General features: G+C 40.0%; 1 protein-coding gene across 3 annotated transcripts in view; it reads right to left on the bottom strand.

Annotated features, from left to right (window-relative positions):
* Arhgef12 (Rho guanine nucleotide exchange factor 12) overlaps window positions 1-20012 on the bottom strand; it is a 143295-nt gene that overhangs the window by 8030 nt on the left and 115253 nt on the right. For all 3 annotated transcript variants that reach the window (XM_028866313.2, XM_028866314.2, XM_028866315.2), the window contains 13 exons: window positions 19522-19676; window positions 18125-18271; window positions 17134-17219; window positions 14518-14643; window positions 12396-12510; window positions 10298-10398; window positions 6592-6669; window positions 5235-5310; window positions 4566-4733; window positions 3181-3268; window positions 2418-2504; window positions 2220-2299; window positions 1727-1960 (listed from right to left, as the gene is read on the bottom strand). In XM_028866313.2, the coding sequence (XP_028722146.1) occupies window positions 1727-1960; window positions 2220-2299; window positions 2418-2504; window positions 3181-3268; window positions 4566-4733; window positions 5235-5310; window positions 6592-6669; window positions 10298-10398; window positions 12396-12510; window positions 14518-14643; window positions 17134-17219; window positions 18125-18271; window positions 19522-19676 (1541 nt within the window). The remainder of the gene's footprint in view (window positions 1-1726; window positions 1961-2219; window positions 2300-2417; window positions 2505-3180; window positions 3269-4565; window positions 4734-5234; window positions 5311-6591; window positions 6670-10297; window positions 10399-12395; window positions 12511-14517; window positions 14644-17133; window positions 17220-18124; window positions 18272-19521; window positions 19677-20012) is intronic.

Here is a 20012-nt window from a genome sequence, read left to right as displayed (position 1 = left end):
GGTTTTAACTAACTGCACCCCCTGCTTCTACCACAGGCTTACCCTCTGCCTCTCCAAGTACAGGGCAGGTCTAAGAAGACCTCTCCCTTTCTCAAGCACATTAATCTTCCCCAAAATGGCAGCCCTAAAATGCTACCTCCCCACTGGGATGGTTTGCCACTCCTTGTCTGGACCATGGTGTATGGTGGTATTTTATTTGTGCTGAAATGTGATTTTATTTGTATGTTAATAAATAAAGTTTGCTTGGATATCAGAGGTCATAGCGAGCCATAAGCAGAAGTCCAGTGGTGGTGGCACATGCCCTTAATCTGATCACATAGCAGGCAAAGTTTCTGTGTGGTCAAGGACACAGCCAAGCATGGTGACAGAACCTTTAATCCCAGTACCAACCATAGAGACCTGGAGGTCTGTATAGACAGGCAGTGACGAGAAAGTCATGTGGTTGGGTTCAGAGCCAATGAGAAGGTAGAACAGAAAGGCAATAAAAAGACAAGTCAGACAGGAAGCGACGGTGGCGAGGTGGTAAGATAAGGCAGTCATGACTCTGATCACTTTGGCTACTACCTCTGTATTTGGCTCTGTGTTTCTTATTTACTAAGTGTTTAGAATTTTGTCTACAATGGTGTTTGGAAGTAGAGTTCCTAGTAGAAGTAAAAGTAGAAGCAGCAGCAAAGCACAGAATGGAGCAGGGAGGCAAATCGGCCTCAGGAAAGCAGTGAAACTGTCACTAGACAGCTACAGAAGTCAAGGGCTCTAAGCACTGGGTGACTCCACACTTCCTTAGTTGTATTCTAGTCTAAACCTTTCAGCTTGGAGTCTGGAACAGCTGACTCAGTACAGCACTCCCCCAAGCCTCTTTCCGTCCACATCCCTGAGCAGCCCTCAGCCAGATTAGTAAGTTCTGTCTGTCAGACCTAGCTTTAAAACCTCACATGGTTCACTGTGGCTATGGCAACTATTCTTGGACTTTCTCCACCTCACTTACCCAAGAAATGTGCTATCCTGCCATGTGTAATAGTGGTTCCCAACACGGCTGGACCTAGGGAGGGACAGCTAACAGAGGGGTGTGTGTGTGTGTGTGTGTGTGTGTGTGTGTGTGTGTGTGTGTGTGTGTGTGTGTGTGTGTGTGTGTTAGAAGCTGTTGTGAAGAATATTAAATATCTACACAAAATGCAGAACATGTATAATTTGGAAAAGCCACTAAAATTCTGTGATGTGTCTGTTCATCAAATAGGGAGGATGCAAGCTGGTATTTCAAATTCACAACAGTGAGACTCCTCAGTCCATCTTCAGGACCTATCACCCGCACCCCTCTCCCCCACCCTGTGTGCAGGCCGGCTGTCCTCTCCCTGTTCTTCCTGCTGCTCTTCCCGTCCTTCTGCGTATGTCTGAGCGGTTCTGTTCTATACACTTATTTCCATCTTAGTCACCCTTCCAGATGACAAGTACAGCTGTCTTTCTCTTGGCTGCCTCCCTTCTCTGACCCACCCAGACAGATTTGACAAAAAAGCCTTATCACCCCTGGAATGTTTGCTTTTAAGTGGCAGGGGGTGAGGTGAGGTTCTTTTCATCTTCCCAACTAGACCATAAATCTCTTGAAGGGAAAAGTATCATAGTTTAGACCTGTTTCCATGAAAATTCATTGCTTTTTCTCTGTAACAGGCTTTCTAGTACACACACATACTCTGGCACTTAGTAAGTGCCCCAAGTTAGGAAGAAAACTTACAATTTCTCAGTGCGTCCAACGCCCACCGCTCCTCATTCACAGGCAGGTGTGGATCTGGAATTGGGATTGGATAACTGCCATCATCTTCCTTCAGTGTCCCGTTTGCACACTGCTCCTTTGCAAACTGTGTCGCAGTCACAAAGAGATGTTCTGCCTCTGACTTGCCAGGGGTACTCAGTGAATGAGACTGAGGTTTTGACGAAAGTAAGGGAGATTCTAATTCCAAAACTCTGTCTGTTCAGTGGAACAGAAAAGGTAGAGTATACCTTACTGGACATTTCATTTTCAACATGGAACAATCAGGGAATGATAGGGGCAGGGTAAGCCACATAAGCTGCAGAGATCCCGCACTGGGAAAGCTCACAGCACAGAGCAATGCTGCCCTGGAACACAGGGCTCACAGGCAGCATCTGCTAAAGTGCACGGTAGGTGGAGCCCAGAGCCTTCACCTTAACAGGGTACATCTTCCCAAAGTCTCATCCATGCAGCTTACCTGGACTCTGCAGACCAGTGACTGAAAGACCATGGTGCTCTACTTTTAATTTGGATGGTTCTTCTTCATCATTGTCTCCTCTGTAGAAAAAGACAAAAAAGAAACAACCCCTGAGCTTCGCAAGATGTCCAAACTTCATGGCACTCAAATGAAGAACTGCTCATGTCTTCCGGATAAGAAGCACAATGACACACTCACTCGCAAGGTGGCGACTGGGGCAGAGGAATTGGCTTTGTGGACTGCTCCTTCACTGCTGCAGCCATTCGACAGATGAGGTCCTGCCAGCTTCAGGGGTGAAAGGAATCCAGAACACAGGAGGAAAGCAGAAACACCCCATAAATACACTTAAGGAAAAAGAAAACAGAACCCAAACACCACCCATGCTGCCAGCAACAGCTTTATGTTGGGAGCACTCATGTAGACACTCTAAAACATACTTGAAAGAAAACTCTAAAATGAGCACATGACTGACCCATTTACAGATTAATTTGGCACTTCTGAGATTGTTTTCTTTAGAAAATTTACTTTCTGTGGAATAAAATACAAATGAAAACATCAATCTCCAAAGAAACAACTTCTTAGAGGAATATTCCCAAAGGGTACAAGAGGAAGTACTTGATTTCTACGGTGGTTTTCAGAATCCTAGCATAAAGGCGAGCTGTAGGCTGGAGAAATGACTCAGCAGTTAGGGACCTGCTTGTCCTCCAGAGGACAGCCGTCCAGTTCCCAGCATCCACATCAGTCAGCTCACAACCACCTGTAACAGTAGCTCCCGGGGATCTGACACCCTCTTCTGGCTCCTGCAGGCACCTGTACACCTATGCACATGCACACACACATGCACACACACGTACACATACACAAATAATGAAATAACTTTAAAAAACAAAGTTTGTGGAACATTTATATTTTGAATAATAGAATATCATTTAGAAAAAAGGTAATTAAAACTGATACATACACCGTCTTTTCAGAAACTGTCTGTGCTACCAATTCATAAATTTGGGCTCCATTATCTGACATAGAGATGACGAATAAGGCTTTGTTATCTAGAAAAGAAGAAAACAAAATTTACTCTACCACTATGACCAAGGATGCCATGAGATATTTCCAGATGCAGATATGAGTATTCTGCATCTTAATTTAGATAAAGGTTATATATGTTCACTTTGTAAAACTTCATCAAGTTTATAAATTTAAATTTTGTGTAACTCACTGTAAGCGACATTATCTATAACTTAAATGAAATTTATAAAAATCAACACAGTACTTCATTAGAAACAAAAATAAGTCAAAGTTCAAATTACTTAGACTCAGGGAGTTAAAAAAAAAAAGAGAAAACATATTAAGTTGGGACAGAAAAGTAAGGGAGGGGATAGGGAGTATAGGCTTAACCAAAACTTTACATTATATACATATATAAAATTCTCAAATAATAAAAAATAATTGGTCTCACAAAAGTTCTGTCTTAATAAAGGTTATGTCCTGCCCAAGTAGAATGTGCTTTGGAGTTCTATCAAGCCTGTAATTCTGAAAATAAAATGCTTATATGAAAACACACACTGAACCCAATGCTATTCCTTTCACATTTATTTTAAACTGCCATTTTTCCAAGTTCTTGAGACTATTTGAAGAACACTGCAAAAGAGGGGTGACAAAGTTTGCTGTCATGAAATTAAGTTACATAAAAGATCTCATCCTAATACAGTTCAACTATAACTTGTCAACTTAAACTGCTATAAAAAAAAATGTGGATTTGGGGCTGGAGAGATGGTTCAGCAGTTAAGAACACTGGTTCCCAGCACCCACATGGCAGTTCAAAACCATATGTCACTCCAGTTCCAGAGATCCGATGCCTTCTTCTGGCCTCCAAGGGCATCAGACTCACACATGGCTCAGAGACATAGATATATGCAGCCAAAACACCCATACACATAAAATAATAAAATTAAATAAAAAAACAAATTCACCCACCTCTTCGATTTTCACCTTTTCCCAACAAACAAACAAACATACCATTTTAATGACAGCCTTCTCATTGGGGTTACCCTTAAAGTACTCACTGTCTTTCCTGGTATCTATCACCAATTTGAACAGAATAAACACAAAAGTAAGTTTATTTAAATTTTCAAATGCAGAAAACCACTGAGACAACTGTCTTAAATAATTTGGTGGTGTGAAATTTCAATCCAGTGTCTAAACAAGAGGCAAATTTCACTGAAGTTTTTACACATATAAACAACAAAACCACTGACGTCAGTTGTGCTGCGTAAGCAACACTGAGCAGTACCCTGCGCGACTTCACCGTGAATCTAGAGGTCAGCATCCTTCAGCAGACACACCCACCTGTTGCCACCTGTCGAACCAACACTGTGCTCAGCTTAATGACGGGACTGAATGTGTGCTTGCTGTCAGCTGTGGATGCCAGAATCTTACTATGGCACCGTAACACCAGTTTGTCATCCTGCTTTTGCAACAGTACAAGAATGTCTTCCAGCAGCAGCGTATAAAGATCTAAAAATAAAAACACAGAGAAAACTGCTTAAGTACAGAAATTTAAAATAATCTGACAAAGAAATTATTTCTGGAAAACCTAGCTAATTAAAAAAAACTGGTTAACAAACTATCTTCTTTAATTTCATTTTTAATAATTCATTTTAGTATGTTTTGTGGAAAAATCAATATGTGAGTTACAAGAATTAAAGAATAATGACCTCTCACTGTAAAAACTTGAAAGATACTGGTCTACAGAAACTCACTGTAGAGATTCATCAGAAGATAGATGTGGAAATATAACTGAATTGTGACAGTTTTCTGCTACATTCCTGAATGAGTATGTAACACACTTTACACTTCACAAACACACAAGCAGATCTCCTATAAAGGTTCAGATATTGTAGCACAGCACTGCTAACTACTGAAAACTGTGAATGAATCTGCTTCCTGCTTCCCACCAGCAGACTTTCCTACTCTCTTCTCTCCCTCCGCTCCACACTGATGGGACTATAGACTTACCAATGCTTTTATCTCTATTCACCTTCCAAACCAATGGCCCTTCGTGAATCATCTTTCTTTTTGTTAAATCCAAATTCTGCCGAAGTAAAAAAGAATAGTACACAAATTACTTCCAAGACTACTTCATCAGTGGGGTTACAGTCAGCATAATTAGCATATTTTCAAAACAGTCTTAACTGAAAAAATATTGTTTACATTCGAACATGGTATTGCTACATGTCTTGAAAATGAAACAGTAAGAGTTAAAACAGCCTGAACAGAACCTTCTAAAAGAGAAGAATTTTACTGAAAAACATTCATGAGTATTCTCTCCAAACCTCCCTCCAGATGAGTAATAGCTTATGGCTGGCATTACAAAGAATCACAACAAGCCCTCACTCCTTAGCTGGAGTAAACCAGATGCAGATGGTGCCTGCTGCTGTGTGCGCGTATCTTACAAGGCTTCTGAGTTCTAGAACTCTAATTCTTAGCACTCTTAACTGCTGAACCGTCTTCTAGTCTCCCAAAGAAAGTTTTAAAGGACAGCATTTGAGAATGCCAATTACTGTCTCTGCCAGAAACTTATTTATTAGTAAAAGCACCATGTTTTAGTATTAGCTTCTCAAGGAGAATTCTCACTCTTTGGCAGGTAAGAGAATACATACATTAGTGTGCTTTCTGATAAAACTAGTATATATGACATACAAGTTTATTTTAAATAGATATCAAATAAGTCTGCCAATACAATTACCAGTAAACTGGTATTTAAAACAAAAAATTACTTAAGCCCAGGTGGTAGTGGCACACTCCTTTAATCCTAGCACTCTGGAGGCAGAGGCAGGTGGATTTCTGTGAGTTTGAGGCCAGTCTGGTCTACAAAGTGAGTTTCAGGACAGCCAAAGCTACAGAGAAACCTTGTTTCAGGGGGAAAAAAAAGACTTAATATCCTAAAAAGGTTATTAATACTAAAGCCTTGGCATAAGAAGTAGCAATTAGTAAACATTTAACTATTCTGATATTGGTTTCAATCCTCATGCTTTTCCAAAGTGTAATGGAAAAATGATCTTGACTCAGTGATCTGAAAAGCTCTTGTAGTGAAACAGTGAAAGTACAGAGCAATTAAAATTCATTAATAACTAGTGTTCCCAAGTCTTCTAACTATTCCTGCCACACAGAGTTTCTCACAGAATCCTCCTCTAGTAAAGATGAAAGTACCCTTGACATGCATCATCAGCAAGCAGAATGAAGTCACAAATGCAGACAATCTACAACGTAGAACTCCTGCAAGGATGGCCACTCCCACTGCGATGTTAATTGTCTGCTAGGTTGTTAGTATACTGTACTTTATGGTTTTAATTAGGATTAGACCATTTCTCACCCTGAGCTCTTCAACATTTGGGTACTCGGACAACTTGAGATTGGAGGTGTCAAGGCGACGCTGATAGTCTTCTAAGCGCTGAAAATTAAACAGGATACAGCCAGGGTTAAAGCTTTGGGCATCAATGACCTCTTTGCTTCTAAATCACATAAATGTCTTAAATCTGCAATTTACAAGTCATTACGATACAGATATGACAGACAGCCCACTCCTTCCTAGCACACCGTTTCCCATCATTGGTGATACTTTCTGAGTTTCCCCTTCATCTCCAGCAGTCCCTTCTCAATCTTCTTTTCAAACTTGGTGACCACTAGGAAGCTTATACCTATTTCTGAATATGTAAACCATGTACACAGTACAAAATTCAGAAGGTACTATAATGTACATAATAAAAAGTATGTCCCCACCCACCCTTGGCTCCCTCCTGTTTTCTCTAAAGAGTAATCATTAGCGTTCATTTCTTGGGTGACCTTTGAGAAAATCCTATGCAAACAGAACACACGTGTATATGAGCATACTTGTCTCTGTGTGTGTTGTGTATATATAAGGCCTTTTAAAACAAGACATGGGAGAATAATATAGGCATTCCTTTAGCCTCGCAGGACATATTCCTCTTATCTGTTCATACAGTATACTGACTGCTGGTTTTGTGTTTGTTTTGTGTCAACTTGACACATCTGGAAAGAGTGAAGCTCAATTGAGAATACGCCTCCATCCAACTCTAGGCATGTCTGTAGGGCACTGTTTTGATTGACAATTGATGTGGGAGGGCCCAGCCCTACAAGCTCTGCCACCTTGGGCAGGTGGTTCTGGTTGTATATGAAGACAGGCTGAACAAGCCATAGGGAGCAAGCAAGTAAGCTTGAAGCCTCCATGATCTCTGCTTCAGTTCCTGCCTCGGCTTCCCTCACTAATGGACTGCAATATGGAAATGTAAGCCAAATAAACCCTTTCCTCTCCAAGATGATTTTGGTCAGTTTTATCAGAGCAAGAGAAAAGCAAACTAGGACATAGAGGTATTCCTTTTTCTCTGTGTACAGGATTATCAGTATATCTTGGAGATTGTTTTACAGTAGCATATAGAAAGATGTGTCTTTTCTTCAATAACCACATAGCATTCAAACTTCAAACACTGGAAATCAATTACAGTTTACATACTAATGGGCATCAAGGTTACTTCCAATGTTTGACAATAATAAATAATACTGTAAGGAAATGGCTTTAATCGTGTATGTTGTATTCCTGTATAGATATGTATGTATGTATGTATGTATGTATGTATGTATGGTACATTTCTAAAAAAAACTATTGCTTCAAAGGGTTTGAGCATTTTCCTGATCATAAAAGTTCCAAACACAAATCAGTACACCACATTCCACAATCAATGTTCACCATTTACTACAGACCGCTCGTCTATTCATCTCCCACCTACACCATCGTCTACCTTATGCTGTAGATGCCTTTCTAAATAATCAAGTGTGAGTACATGCCCCACTAAATACTGCAGCATGCACATCATTAAGTTCAATATTTATTAGTGATTTCTATGTTTAAAGTTTTGTGTGTGCAGAAATGTGCACACATGTGTATGGACATGGTAAGGGCCTCATGTAGAGGTCAGGGTAAAATTTGTGGAAGGGTCAGTTCTCTCCTTCCACCATATGGATGCTAGGGGCTGAACTCAGGTTGTTAGGCTTAGTAGCAGGTCTTTCTTCTGTTAAGCCATCCTCCCAGCCCTTTCAGTTCTTTTTTTAAACTTTACACATAGTGCTGGGCGGTGATGGCTCATGCCTTTAATCCCAGCACTCGGGAAGCAGAGCCAGGCTTGGTGAGTCTGAGGCCAGCCTGGTCTACAAAGCAAGATCCAGGACAGGCACCAAAACTACACAGACAAATCCTGTCTTGAAAAACCAAAAAAGAAAAACCTTTACACATAGTAAGATTTGCATTTTAAGTGCATTTTTCCATGAATTGTAACTCAAATTCCTACCAAGACATGCAGTGTTAGTATGGTCCCAGAAAGGTTCCTTATTATTTCTTCCTAGTTTATCTCTACACTATGTCTCCAGTGGCAATTGCTTTACTTATTTGTTTTCCTATCACAAATTAGTTTAGTCTCTTACAAGTTCGCACAAATAGAATTATACATATGTGTTCTTTTGTGTCTGGTTTCTTTCACTCATTATAATGTTAATTAGATCTATTCTATATACCTCTGGTAGCCTTCTAAGTTATATTCTACAAGTATACCACAATTAGTTTACCTACTCTCCTGCTGAACTCTTGAGCTGGTTTCAGTTTGGGGAGATCATGAATAAAGCTACCATAAAAATTCTTATACAAGTCTGTTTGTAGGTATTCACCTTCATATCTCTTCAGTAAATCATTTCAAACAGAACTGCCAGGCCAAAGGTCCAAAGTACAGATACAGGCCCTTTTAATATACATAGACATTGCCATATTTCCTCCTGGGGTTTCATCATTTTGCACTCCAAACAATACTTTTGAGTTGTACAGTTTTTCTAAGGCCTTTCCAGTAAATTTGTCACACTCAGTTCCTAAGAAATGACAACCATGTCCATGAATGTGAAGAGCCTCTCTATGTCCACAATATTACATTCTATCTTCAGCTTAATCTAATTAGAGTTAGGCCCCTCCAGGAAACTGCTCACTACACATCTCCACCTGCTGCTCCACAAGCCTGTGGCTTCTCCATGCCTCTTCTCGATCCACACACACACAAGCCAGAAACCTGAGCATCATTTCTTGACATCATCCCTTCACATCCTTCTCAGTCAGTCGGCAAGTTTTGCTAACTGGGCCTCCTAAGTACTTCCAGCCCCACCTTGCTTTACACTGCTCTACACCACTGTTGATCTTGGACCACACTCCTTCTTCCTTCAGACTACTCTTCACAGAGCAATTTGATTCATGCCTTAGTGACAAGGTACTATTGCTCTTAAAAGCAAAATTCAAGTTTTTTAAGAACACCAAGTTAGCAACCATGACCTAGCAGAGGACCTAGCTCAGACCCACACAGGGTCCATGATTGTCACTTCAGGCTCTGTGGGCCCCTGTGAGCCCTGCTTACAGTTGATTCTGTAATGTATGAGAGAAGAATTAAAAATAAAAAATTTTAAAAGGAGGAAAACAGAAATTCAATTCTTTAATATGGTAGGAAAAGCCCTGTATGATTCAATCCTCATCTAATCTTTGAAGTACTCACATTGCTCCTTCTGCATCTAGCTTGCTCTTCACACTGTTTTTGGTTCATTTCTGTTCATTGTTCAGAGTATATGGTTCAAATGTTAATTCTTCAAACAATCTTTTCCTGAGAAACACTACCTGACATGTCCAAACTAGGCGTGGCCCCTATGAGACACTCACAGCACCAGAAGTTCTGCTTTGTAACACATACTCACAACCAACATAAGACATGAACATTGCAATCTAAGCTCCATTCTCTCACGCACCCACTCCTCTCCACCCAGCACACAGTACATGTTCCACAAATACCTGCTAGGTAAAAAGGAACAAATGAGCAAATGGGGAGCTAGAGATGGAACTGCATCTCTGACCATCTGGACCCCGCTACTCTATTAACAGCAAACAAATGTCCTGCTCATCAATTAACTGTATAATGATACTTTCAGTTACTTCAGATTCTGGATATACCCATCCTGCATATCTTGCTTCTCCTTTTTACCTGCTTGTTTTCTGCTTCCTTGACAGCCTGATTTACATAATTTAAGATCTGACGACAATGATCTGCAGCCTTCTTCACCTTTTCCCTTTCTGGTGGCCATTCTAAATACAAGGAAGAGACAGAAAATCAAAACAATTAGGAAAAAAGGAAATGTACACCCACCCCCACACACAGTTTCATTTGATTCAAATGAACATAAGAAGATATGTACTACCACCTTGGACATTTCTACACTATGTTAAACCTATGTCACAGTCTCTATCCGGGTAGTTTTTAGTCAGGTATGAAGGTACATGCTACTTACAAGACTGAAGAAGGAGGCCCACAAGCTTGAGGCTAGCCTTGGCTACATGCTAAGACCTGTCTCAAAATATTTTTTCTAAAGAGACTAGCAATATGGATTATTGGTAGATTTCTTGCCTAACATGTACAAAAACCAAGTCCAAGCCCCCAGTACAGATAGGATGAAAAAGGAAAGGAGAAATCGCAATATAGATCCCTAGATGCAAGACTGATGTTTTATACAACATATTAAAACCTCAATGTTATACACTTCCAAGGAAGGCCTCTATAAGCTGAACGAGCAAGGACCCTCTCCTCCCCCTGAAACCGCACAGTGTATAACCTAGAGGATTATGAACACGGGGTCTCTTTTATTTATTTTGTTTTATTTTATTTTTATTTATTTATTTTTTATTTTTTATTTTATTTTATTTTATTTTTTTTTTTTTTTGGTTTTTCAAGACAGGGTTTCTCTGTGTTGCTTTGCGCCTTTCCTGGAACTTGCTTTGTAGACCAGGCTGGCCTCGAACTCAAAGAGATCCGCCTGCCTCTGCCTCCTGAGTGCTGGGATTAAAGGTGTGTGCCACCACCGCCCAACCGACCACTGGGTCTCTTATGCACTCATTTTTATATAATAATTCTGACGAACTCCAGAATAAGTGGAGTTGTGACTGAGACCACGTTTAAAGCAAGGAATAATTACAACACTAGTAGTGCTAAAAGGTTCCCCAACATCACAGACGCTCTGTCATCTGTGCACTAAAAAGAACCACCGAACTAGGGTCAAAGCCGTAATCTTCAAACAGTGCGGCAGCTCCACTCACAAATACATTAAGAGTGAAACTCAATGAATAAAACGTCAAGCCACATTTTTTGTAGGGTATCATAGTTTGTGATCCCCAATATGCATTCCTAGTCTCAGGTGTAAGAAAATGGAATATGGAACATAAAACTCTGAATCATTTCACGTTTCAAGATGAGAAAGCTGGAATGTTAATTCATTTGTTTGGCTTCACAAAAGTACTTTTAGATACAAAACATCTCTTGACCTAGTATAAAGCCTTTTCAAAGCAATTATATATACTAGCACAAAGATGGGTGGATTTGTCCTAGACAAGGTCAGATGACAATTACTATATACTTTGCAGGCCAAATGACCTCTACTCCAAATACTGAGTGCAAAAGCTCTCAGACACCGCACGCAAACAGATGGACTGGACGTGCTGTGTTCTAATAGAGCCTTACTGACAAGAACAGGCAGTGAGGTCCAGGTGTGGAGGTGCATGCCTGCAATCCTACCACCAGGGAGGTGAGAACAGGAGCATCAGGACCACCCTTGGCTATATATAGAGTTCAGGATGAGTATGAGCTCTGGGAGGCTTTTTCTTTAAGGAATAATAATTTTGAAATAAAAAGCAGGCAGTGACCTTAATGTGGCCCATGTACCACAGTATGCCAAACTCCATGCCTGAGCTGCTACTACTAGAGGACATAGTTCAAACAGGCTGAAGAAGACTTCACTGTCTTGTCAGAAAATTTCTGCCATACCACTGGCAGAAATCAATTCTAGGCACCAAGAAGCTACAAAAGATTGCTCATTTATTAGCGGGACATATTCTTTGGTTTGTACACACGTGTGCATCTGTATAAGTGTCTATGCATATGGGTGTGCAGAGACCAGAAAGAGTGTTGGATCTCATGGAGCTAGAATTCATGGGTTGTGAGCCACTCGTGTGAGTGGTAGGACCTTGGGAAAACATTAGCCACAGAGCCATTTCTCTGGTCCCCTATTTTTGTTTCAGCAAAAAAGCTGTACCTGTGTATTTGGCGATATTATCCAAAAGAAGCGGGTATTTGGTAAGCCTTTGCATTTGGGTGGGAATGATATCCTTCAGCTGAAGACGACGACACAGGGGGTTACTCTCAGCATCCTAAAATCAAAGAGAGTCGTCAACTCACAATTCAAATTAGGACAAATAATTACAAAATATGTATCAGCTATTTACTAGAAGTGCCCACTGTAGCAGAGGTCTGGTTATTAGATCAACATTTCTAAAGAAAGAAAAAGTGTTACCACATCCTCTCTAATGGCATACTAGAAGGCAGCCTGAAACTCCTAGCCAGTGGGTTTGCTGTATGTTTGAACAAGGGCTGAAAGCCCTTGATAAACTCTTTTGTATTATACAACTTTAACCTCCTTTTCAGAAATCTAGGCAGAGTTCCCTGCTTGGCATTCCTATCAAAAGTTCACTTACTAGCTTATTATCCACCACTCCAAGGAGATACAGTGGGTCACTAGTCCAGATAGGCCAGTTGATATGCATCAGAGGTCTACAACTTAAAAGTAATGTGACAATACATTTTTCAGACTCTGTGGGCTAGTCTTTCTCACAACTATATCAGAGTCTACACTTTTAGCAAAAAGCAGTGACAGATGAATGAGCATGGCTTTGTGTAATAAAAATATAAACCTCTAAGGTATCCTCTAAGATCCCCACTCTCTGGTGTATGCGACTCCGTCCCCTTGAATGTGGGTGGAATCATTCTATAATTAGTTTACTATCACTTGACTTTGATTTAATCAAAACAAAGGAGAGTGGCCTGACTTGATCAGAGGTGGCTGGAACCCCAACTCCAGTTCTTGCAAGTGCTCTTAACCTCTGAGTCACCTCTCAGCCCCCTAGCAATCTAGATCAGAGAGAAGGAAAGAAGGGAAGGAGGGAGGGAGGGAGGAAAGGAGGGAGGGAAGGAGGAGGGAGGGAGGGAGGGAGGGAGGGAGGGAGGGAGGGAGGGAGAGGGAGGAGGGAAGGAGGAGGGAAGGAGGAGGGAAGGAGGGAAAAAAATCCATCAGTCACCTGCCTGCGAGGCCACAAGGAAGAGAGATGGGGTCTTCTCTAGGAGCTGGAACTAGTTCTTAGACAACAATAATCAAGAAAGGAAGACCTTGTTGAGGGGTTGTGCACAGGGCTTAGCTGAGCTTCAGGTGAGACTACAACTCTCTCCTACATTTTGATAAACCCAAGGGAGAGGCTCCTGTTAAATTGTAGCCATACTCTTAAACCACAAAAACTCTGTCACTTAAACACAGCAAAAAGAAATGAATGCTTGGTGTCCAAACAACTTTATAAATCATGCAGGTGGATGGAGAAGGCCAGGGGAACACAGCTCCCGACTCTTGTCTGTTCCTATCCCTATCCCAGTACTCTTGAAATCTTCCTGAGCCTGACAAAAAAAAACATCTCAAATTTGAACAATATGCTTTTCATAAGTGAGTATGTGCCAGGCCTGGTGGCACAGCCTGTAAACTCAAGGCCAGCATGGGCTACAGAGCAATGCACCCAGACAATTGAAAAAGCCCTTACCTCAAAAGACTATAAAAAGGGCTAGGCACATAGCTCAGTGGAGAATGCCCAAAGAACAAATACGGCCTTTTCCTAATTAAAACTACTATGTCAATGTGGCTATCTATGTCAAATATTTCAATCTTCATATGTATTTTTTTTTATTATTTGTCATTCTCAAATCATCTTTAATCCTTCCAGTAATTTAAGAAGTAATGTAAAGCATTTTTAAAATGTCAACATACTGGGCGGTATTGGATAGATGGCTCAGTAGTTGAGGGCACTGGCTGCTCTTCCAGGGAACCCAGGTTTAATTTCTAGCACCCACATGGCATCGGCTCATATCTAGCTGTACCTCCAGTCCCAGGGGATTCAATGGCCTCTTTTGGCCTCTGAGGATAGTGCATATACTTGGTACATAGACATAAATACAGACAGAATATCCATTTTCATAAAATAAAAACACAAATGAAGGGGGAAAATATTCTTAACATAAATGAAACATTCTAAGCCAGAATTCTTCAAGTTTATTCTATAATCAATACAAAACTTGTAACTTGGAGGGGGGGTGTAAATCACATAACTTGCTCAACTCACCTGCACAAAAGTCTGAAATCGAGAGTCCTTTTTCTGACGAGACTTGATCATTTCCAGAGCAAAAGGCTGGTTACTGCAGAATGTAGCAGCAGCGTGTTTCAGCTTCTCCTCCCCTGGTCCACTGAACTGTGCCAAGAATGCAAAGAAGACAAGAGAGAATAAGATACTGAGCACACATGAGACCAAGTAAGATGAGAGATGACTACAATCCTTTAGACATTCCAAGAAGCATTCTCAAATGACAAGAGACAAAACTTGGTGTGTGCGCACAGTATCAATGGTGCCCAGTCCCAGTTGGTAAACCTACAAAACAATGCCTATATCTAAGTAAGAGTCAGAGAAAATCAGAGAAGGCGCAAATGAAGGTCGGGGAACAAACTGTAAGAGAACCAGCACACCTGTTGCTAGATAGTCTTTTAGACACGACAGGGATGCTGCTTCCACAAAAATCTCAACAATATTACCATCTAAACAAGACATAACCAGCTGATAGGCCAACCCAGATAGGGTAAATGTCATAAAGCCCCTACCCTAGCTCAAGAACTACAGGCACTCAATGGCTACTGAGACAGGGAGAATCCGTTTTCTCCACATAAGAGACTTTAAAGGTTATCCAATCCAGTGTTCATCCCAAACACATGAAAAAGCACCATCAAATGGGCTCAGTAGGTTTGTGTGCATGTGTGTGTGCATGCTTGCGAGAGGATCTATGTACCAAAATAATAAAAGGGGTCATGAATTTGAGAAGAAATGGGGGAAGACATAGAAGTTGGAAATAATGTAAATATAGTATTCACATAGAAAACTTTCAAATTTAAAAACAAAACAAAATAGTAGGAGAGGGGTCGGTGAGATGGCTTAGCAAGTGAAGCACTCATCAAGCAAGCCTGACACATGAGTTTGATCTCAAGAACCCACTTGGAAGGAAAGAGTCAACTCCCAAGAGGAGCTGTCATCTGGCCTCCACGTATGCACCCTGACACATGCATGCTCTCCCCCACAATTACAATAGAGAAGTAAGTTGTAAATATACAAGAAGAGGAAGTAAAGGCAGAGCTCAGAGCTAGAATTCAAGCTTAGTATGTACAAAGCCCTGGCCACAAAGCCAAGCACCACAAAAAATAGGTAAACCAAAAGCTGAGAATATTAAATGCAAATCTAAAGACCTACTGATTTTTTTTATTTTTTTTTTTTTAGTTTTTACAATGACTATTTTGCCCTAAATCAACCCTTGATATGCAACAGATAATAAATCAGACAGGTTTATTAATCCTGTTTTCCCTCCATTTTTTAATACAACATTGGTTAAGAATATACTTCTTGGGACCAGAGGTGGTACCTTGCCTAGCATATGTAAAGCCCTGGGTTCTAGTCTTAGCACTGAAAAACAAAAATAAAACAATGCAAAAGATCACCTTTTTATGTGTGTTTTAAAAGAAACATTTAGAGCCAGGAGGATATAATCCCAGCACTCAGGAGGCACAGGAAGGTGGATCTATGTGAGTTCAAGGGCAGCTTGGTCTACAGAGCAAGTTCCAGGACAGCCAGAGCTGTTACACAAAGAAACCCTGTCTTGAAAAACAAAAAACAAAACAATACAAAAAACCAACACACACACACACACACACACACACACACACACACACACACACACACACACAGAGTTTAAATCAATGGCCAGGCATGGTTTGGCATACCTTTAATTCAGCACTTGAGAGCAGAGGCAGACAAGTCTCTATGAGTTCCAAATTAACTGGGGCTACATAGTAAAACCTTGTCACATTAAAAAAAAAAAAGAGTTCCAGACCAGCCAGGGCTAACTTATGAGACCCTGACTAAAGCAAAACAAAACAAAACCCCACAGTTTTCCCATTGTAGGTTTTGTGAGAACAGAAGCCACGTGTCTTGACTGCCACTGCCCCAAGAACTATACACAGTTTTGTTCCATATAAACTGACAGTCAGGGACTGAAGAGATGGCTGAGTAATTAAGAGCACTTGTTGCTCTTTCAGAGGACCAGGAATTGGTTCCCAGCACCTACATGGTGGTTCACAACCAGCCACAACTATAGTTCCTGGGAATCCAGACTAGATCTGATCTGATGCGTTCTGAGACACACATGCGGTGCACACACATGCACAATCATATACGTACAATAAAACCAATCTGTACAGTCAGTCAGATGAAAAAATAGAAAGAATTTGACAGTTACTATAGCCGCTGCATTCTTTCCTTATAGTGGAAAAAAGAAAAAATAATTTTCACTACTGACACTTATGATCTATAATTGCATAATACTGTACAGTACATGTCTAAGATTTTAACAACAGAAGATGGTACAAATTCTGGACCACTTAAATTAGTAAGATACATTACTCTTTAGCCTTTAAAACATAAAGAACCAGTGTATCCATATCTCAATGAAATCAAGCACTTAGCCTGACTGCATACTGATTACAACAAACTAACCAATGAAATAATGCTCTGGACCCTTTTTAGTTCTGCATATTAACTCGGCAAAATGTATGTGTTTGCAGTTTGGAAGCATTTATTACTTACCCTTGAATCTGATCAAGTGTCTGTAAAAGTATTAAAAGAAATTCTCAATTTCCTTACCCAGATGAGCAGATCTTCCCCAATATGATCAATAACAGAAGTCTCATTCCTCTTTCGGACAGCTTTCATTTGCTCATTCAACCCAACTGGGAAGGAAAAGAAAGAAAATTGGTAAATCCATGCTTATTTCAGTCTAAATTACTGATAGAACTAAGTAGTTAACTTTTTATTTTATTTTAATTTTCCAAGTAGTATAGCTGCTCCAATCCATAAAAATGTAATCTGTACACAGCCGTTACACTGCTAGATTCCAAAAGCTCTTCCTGGAAATGAAACCTAAAGCATTACACCCTATAATTTTAGGAACTAGCATATTGCCTATAGTGTGGCTGCATCAAGTATGTATTTACTCTCAAGGCCTCATTCTGTAGCCAAGCTCAGAAAAACCCTGGATATAAACAATACCCTACATGTCAATGAAATCTAAAATTGCTCACAAAAAGCATTGCTTTGGTTGACAAACTGAATGTCAAGGGTCACAGAGAAGCAGTGACTTGCAGAGAAAGGAGGTCTTACTACTACCTGTAGATACAGGTGTCTCCAATGGGGCAAGATACACAAAACGTGTCCTAAGCAACAAAATTATAAAACTGTTTCTGAAAATTATCCAACCATGGGATTAATATTAATCTTACTATTTATAAATATATTTGCATGCCTATTATTACATGGGAATATATATTTTAAAACTACAAAAAATATATACTGTAATTGATAGGACATTTTCAAGAGTAATTATGACTACTCATGTTTTTCACTGTAAGTACTAACTTTAGACAAGAAAATCCCAATGCTAATACTATGTTGATTATGGGGGAAAAGATTTAGCCAAAGATCTGATTATCGCTCTTTGTAGGATGTGTTCACATACAATGTCAGATATGCATAAAATTAAACTCAACTATTTGTAACGTGTTATAGAGGTGCCTTTACATAGTCATAGTCTTTACTAGAAATGTAGACACAATGATCACAAGTCAATTTCTCTTACCATGAAGTTGAAGAATATCTTCCAAATTTGAAAAAATCTTGCGTAGTTCTGAAGGTGACAGAATTCCTTCTCTGGACACTCGCTGATAGAAAACTTGATCAAGAACCTTCAGTGTTCGGACATGAGCTCTTTCAGTGTAGAACAATTCTAGGCAGGAAGGGGAAAAGGCACAGAATGTTGCTTTATTTAGACTAATTCCATGGGACCAAATATAGTATTTCATTGTTATTAGGCAGCAAATGCATTATGTAACAAATTATTTAACATTTAGAAAGGATGGCATGTCTCTAAAAAAAAAAAAAAAACCACACTGATTCCATTAAATTTTTCTACACAGAAAACTAATGAACAGCATCATCAAAACTATTTTATATTTAAAAGTTAATTAAGTTACCCCCAAATCATCCATTTACAATATGAACTTATCACACCTTACAGTAAATTCTAATAACATATAGCCTTAAGCATTCTTCAGAAGTAATAGATTTAGTTTTCTATATTTACCCATAAAACCTCATTTCTGGAGTCATATTGTAACTAGCTCAATGTCATCAAAGATAAGATATTTATTGAAATCAAACCATAGGGATAGCAGAGGGTACAGCGTATGTGTCACATACTTGTTACGTACATGTTAGGGTAACTGATGTCAACTTGCCACAACTTAGAATCACCTGGGAAAAGAGTCTCAATTGAGTAAATGTAACAGATTGGTTTGTGGGTGTATCTGGGGTGGAGTCGTCTTATTAAAAGATGTAGAAGACCCAGAACATCATGGGCAACACTACTCCCTAGGCAGGGGATCTGAGACCACACAGGACAGAAGGCTAGCTGAGAACCATGGGATGGCATAGGAGCAGACACTCTTTGCTCCACTATAGATGGGATGTGACTGGCTGCTTTGAGTTCCTGCTTCAGTTTCTCCCTCAGTAATGGTCTGTAACCTGGAATTCCCCTGCCACTTTTCATTTGTCACAGCAACATAAATGAAACTGTGACAGTAACCAAGCACTGCACCCGGGCGCTCTAAACCCTACTCTTGCTCTTTTTGCTGCTGCTCCACTCATCTCCTAATGTAGCTTACTCTTGATCATCTTGGCCTACAATAACACCTTGAGGTAGTTCGAGACTACTGTCCTAATGATGCTTTTCAAGATCCACAGCTACAATGCTAAAACATTGTAGAAAGCTAAACACCCTTTCTTTTTAGGTTATAAATACAAATTGTACAGTTGTACTGCTTATGTTTAAAGGCTCAAGAATAACCCATCTAGTTTAATTTTGTCTTTGTTTAAAACAAAAGGCCAATAGAAAACAAAGCAAATTCAAAAGCTGAGAGATTTGCTTCATTCTGGAAATCTCAATGTATATGGCCAACAACGGATGATTAAACTTACCATTAATCACTTCTTGTCTTTTGATCTCAGAAGGTTTCAGTCCCAGTAACACCTCTCTACTAACAAGCTGCTGCCAGTTGGGTGGATCCGTCTCCAAGTCATTTTCAAACTGTTCATCCTCACTCTGACTTTCTCCAAAGGCGATGCTGTCAAACCTAATAAAACAAACAAACAGATGGCAAATTCTCTTTGAGGGCTTCAAGTGGACAAGAAAAGACTCACAAATCTCTTGTGTTTGTTCTTGTGTACATGGATACAAGTATATATGTATACACAAGTATATGAAGCCCAGAGGCTGGCTTTAGGTGTCTTTCTTGACTGTTCTTCACTTTATTCTTTTTGACATGGTCTTGTCATGCCTGGCTTTTTACATGGGTGTTAGGCATCTGAACTGAGGTCCTCATACTTGTGGGGCAAATACTTTACCAGCTAAATTATCATCCAGCCCCATGAGTCTTAATTTACTGTAGACCAGGTAGATTTCTGCATCT

This window comes from Peromyscus leucopus, chromosome 7 (assembly GCF_004664715.2).
Source record: "Peromyscus leucopus breed LL Stock chromosome 7, UCI_PerLeu_2.1, whole genome shotgun sequence".
Taxonomy (NCBI): domain Eukaryota; kingdom Metazoa; phylum Chordata; class Mammalia; order Rodentia; family Cricetidae; genus Peromyscus; species Peromyscus leucopus.
Note: the sequence above shows the minus strand (reverse complement) of the source record. Positions and strands in the feature narration are given on the sequence as shown.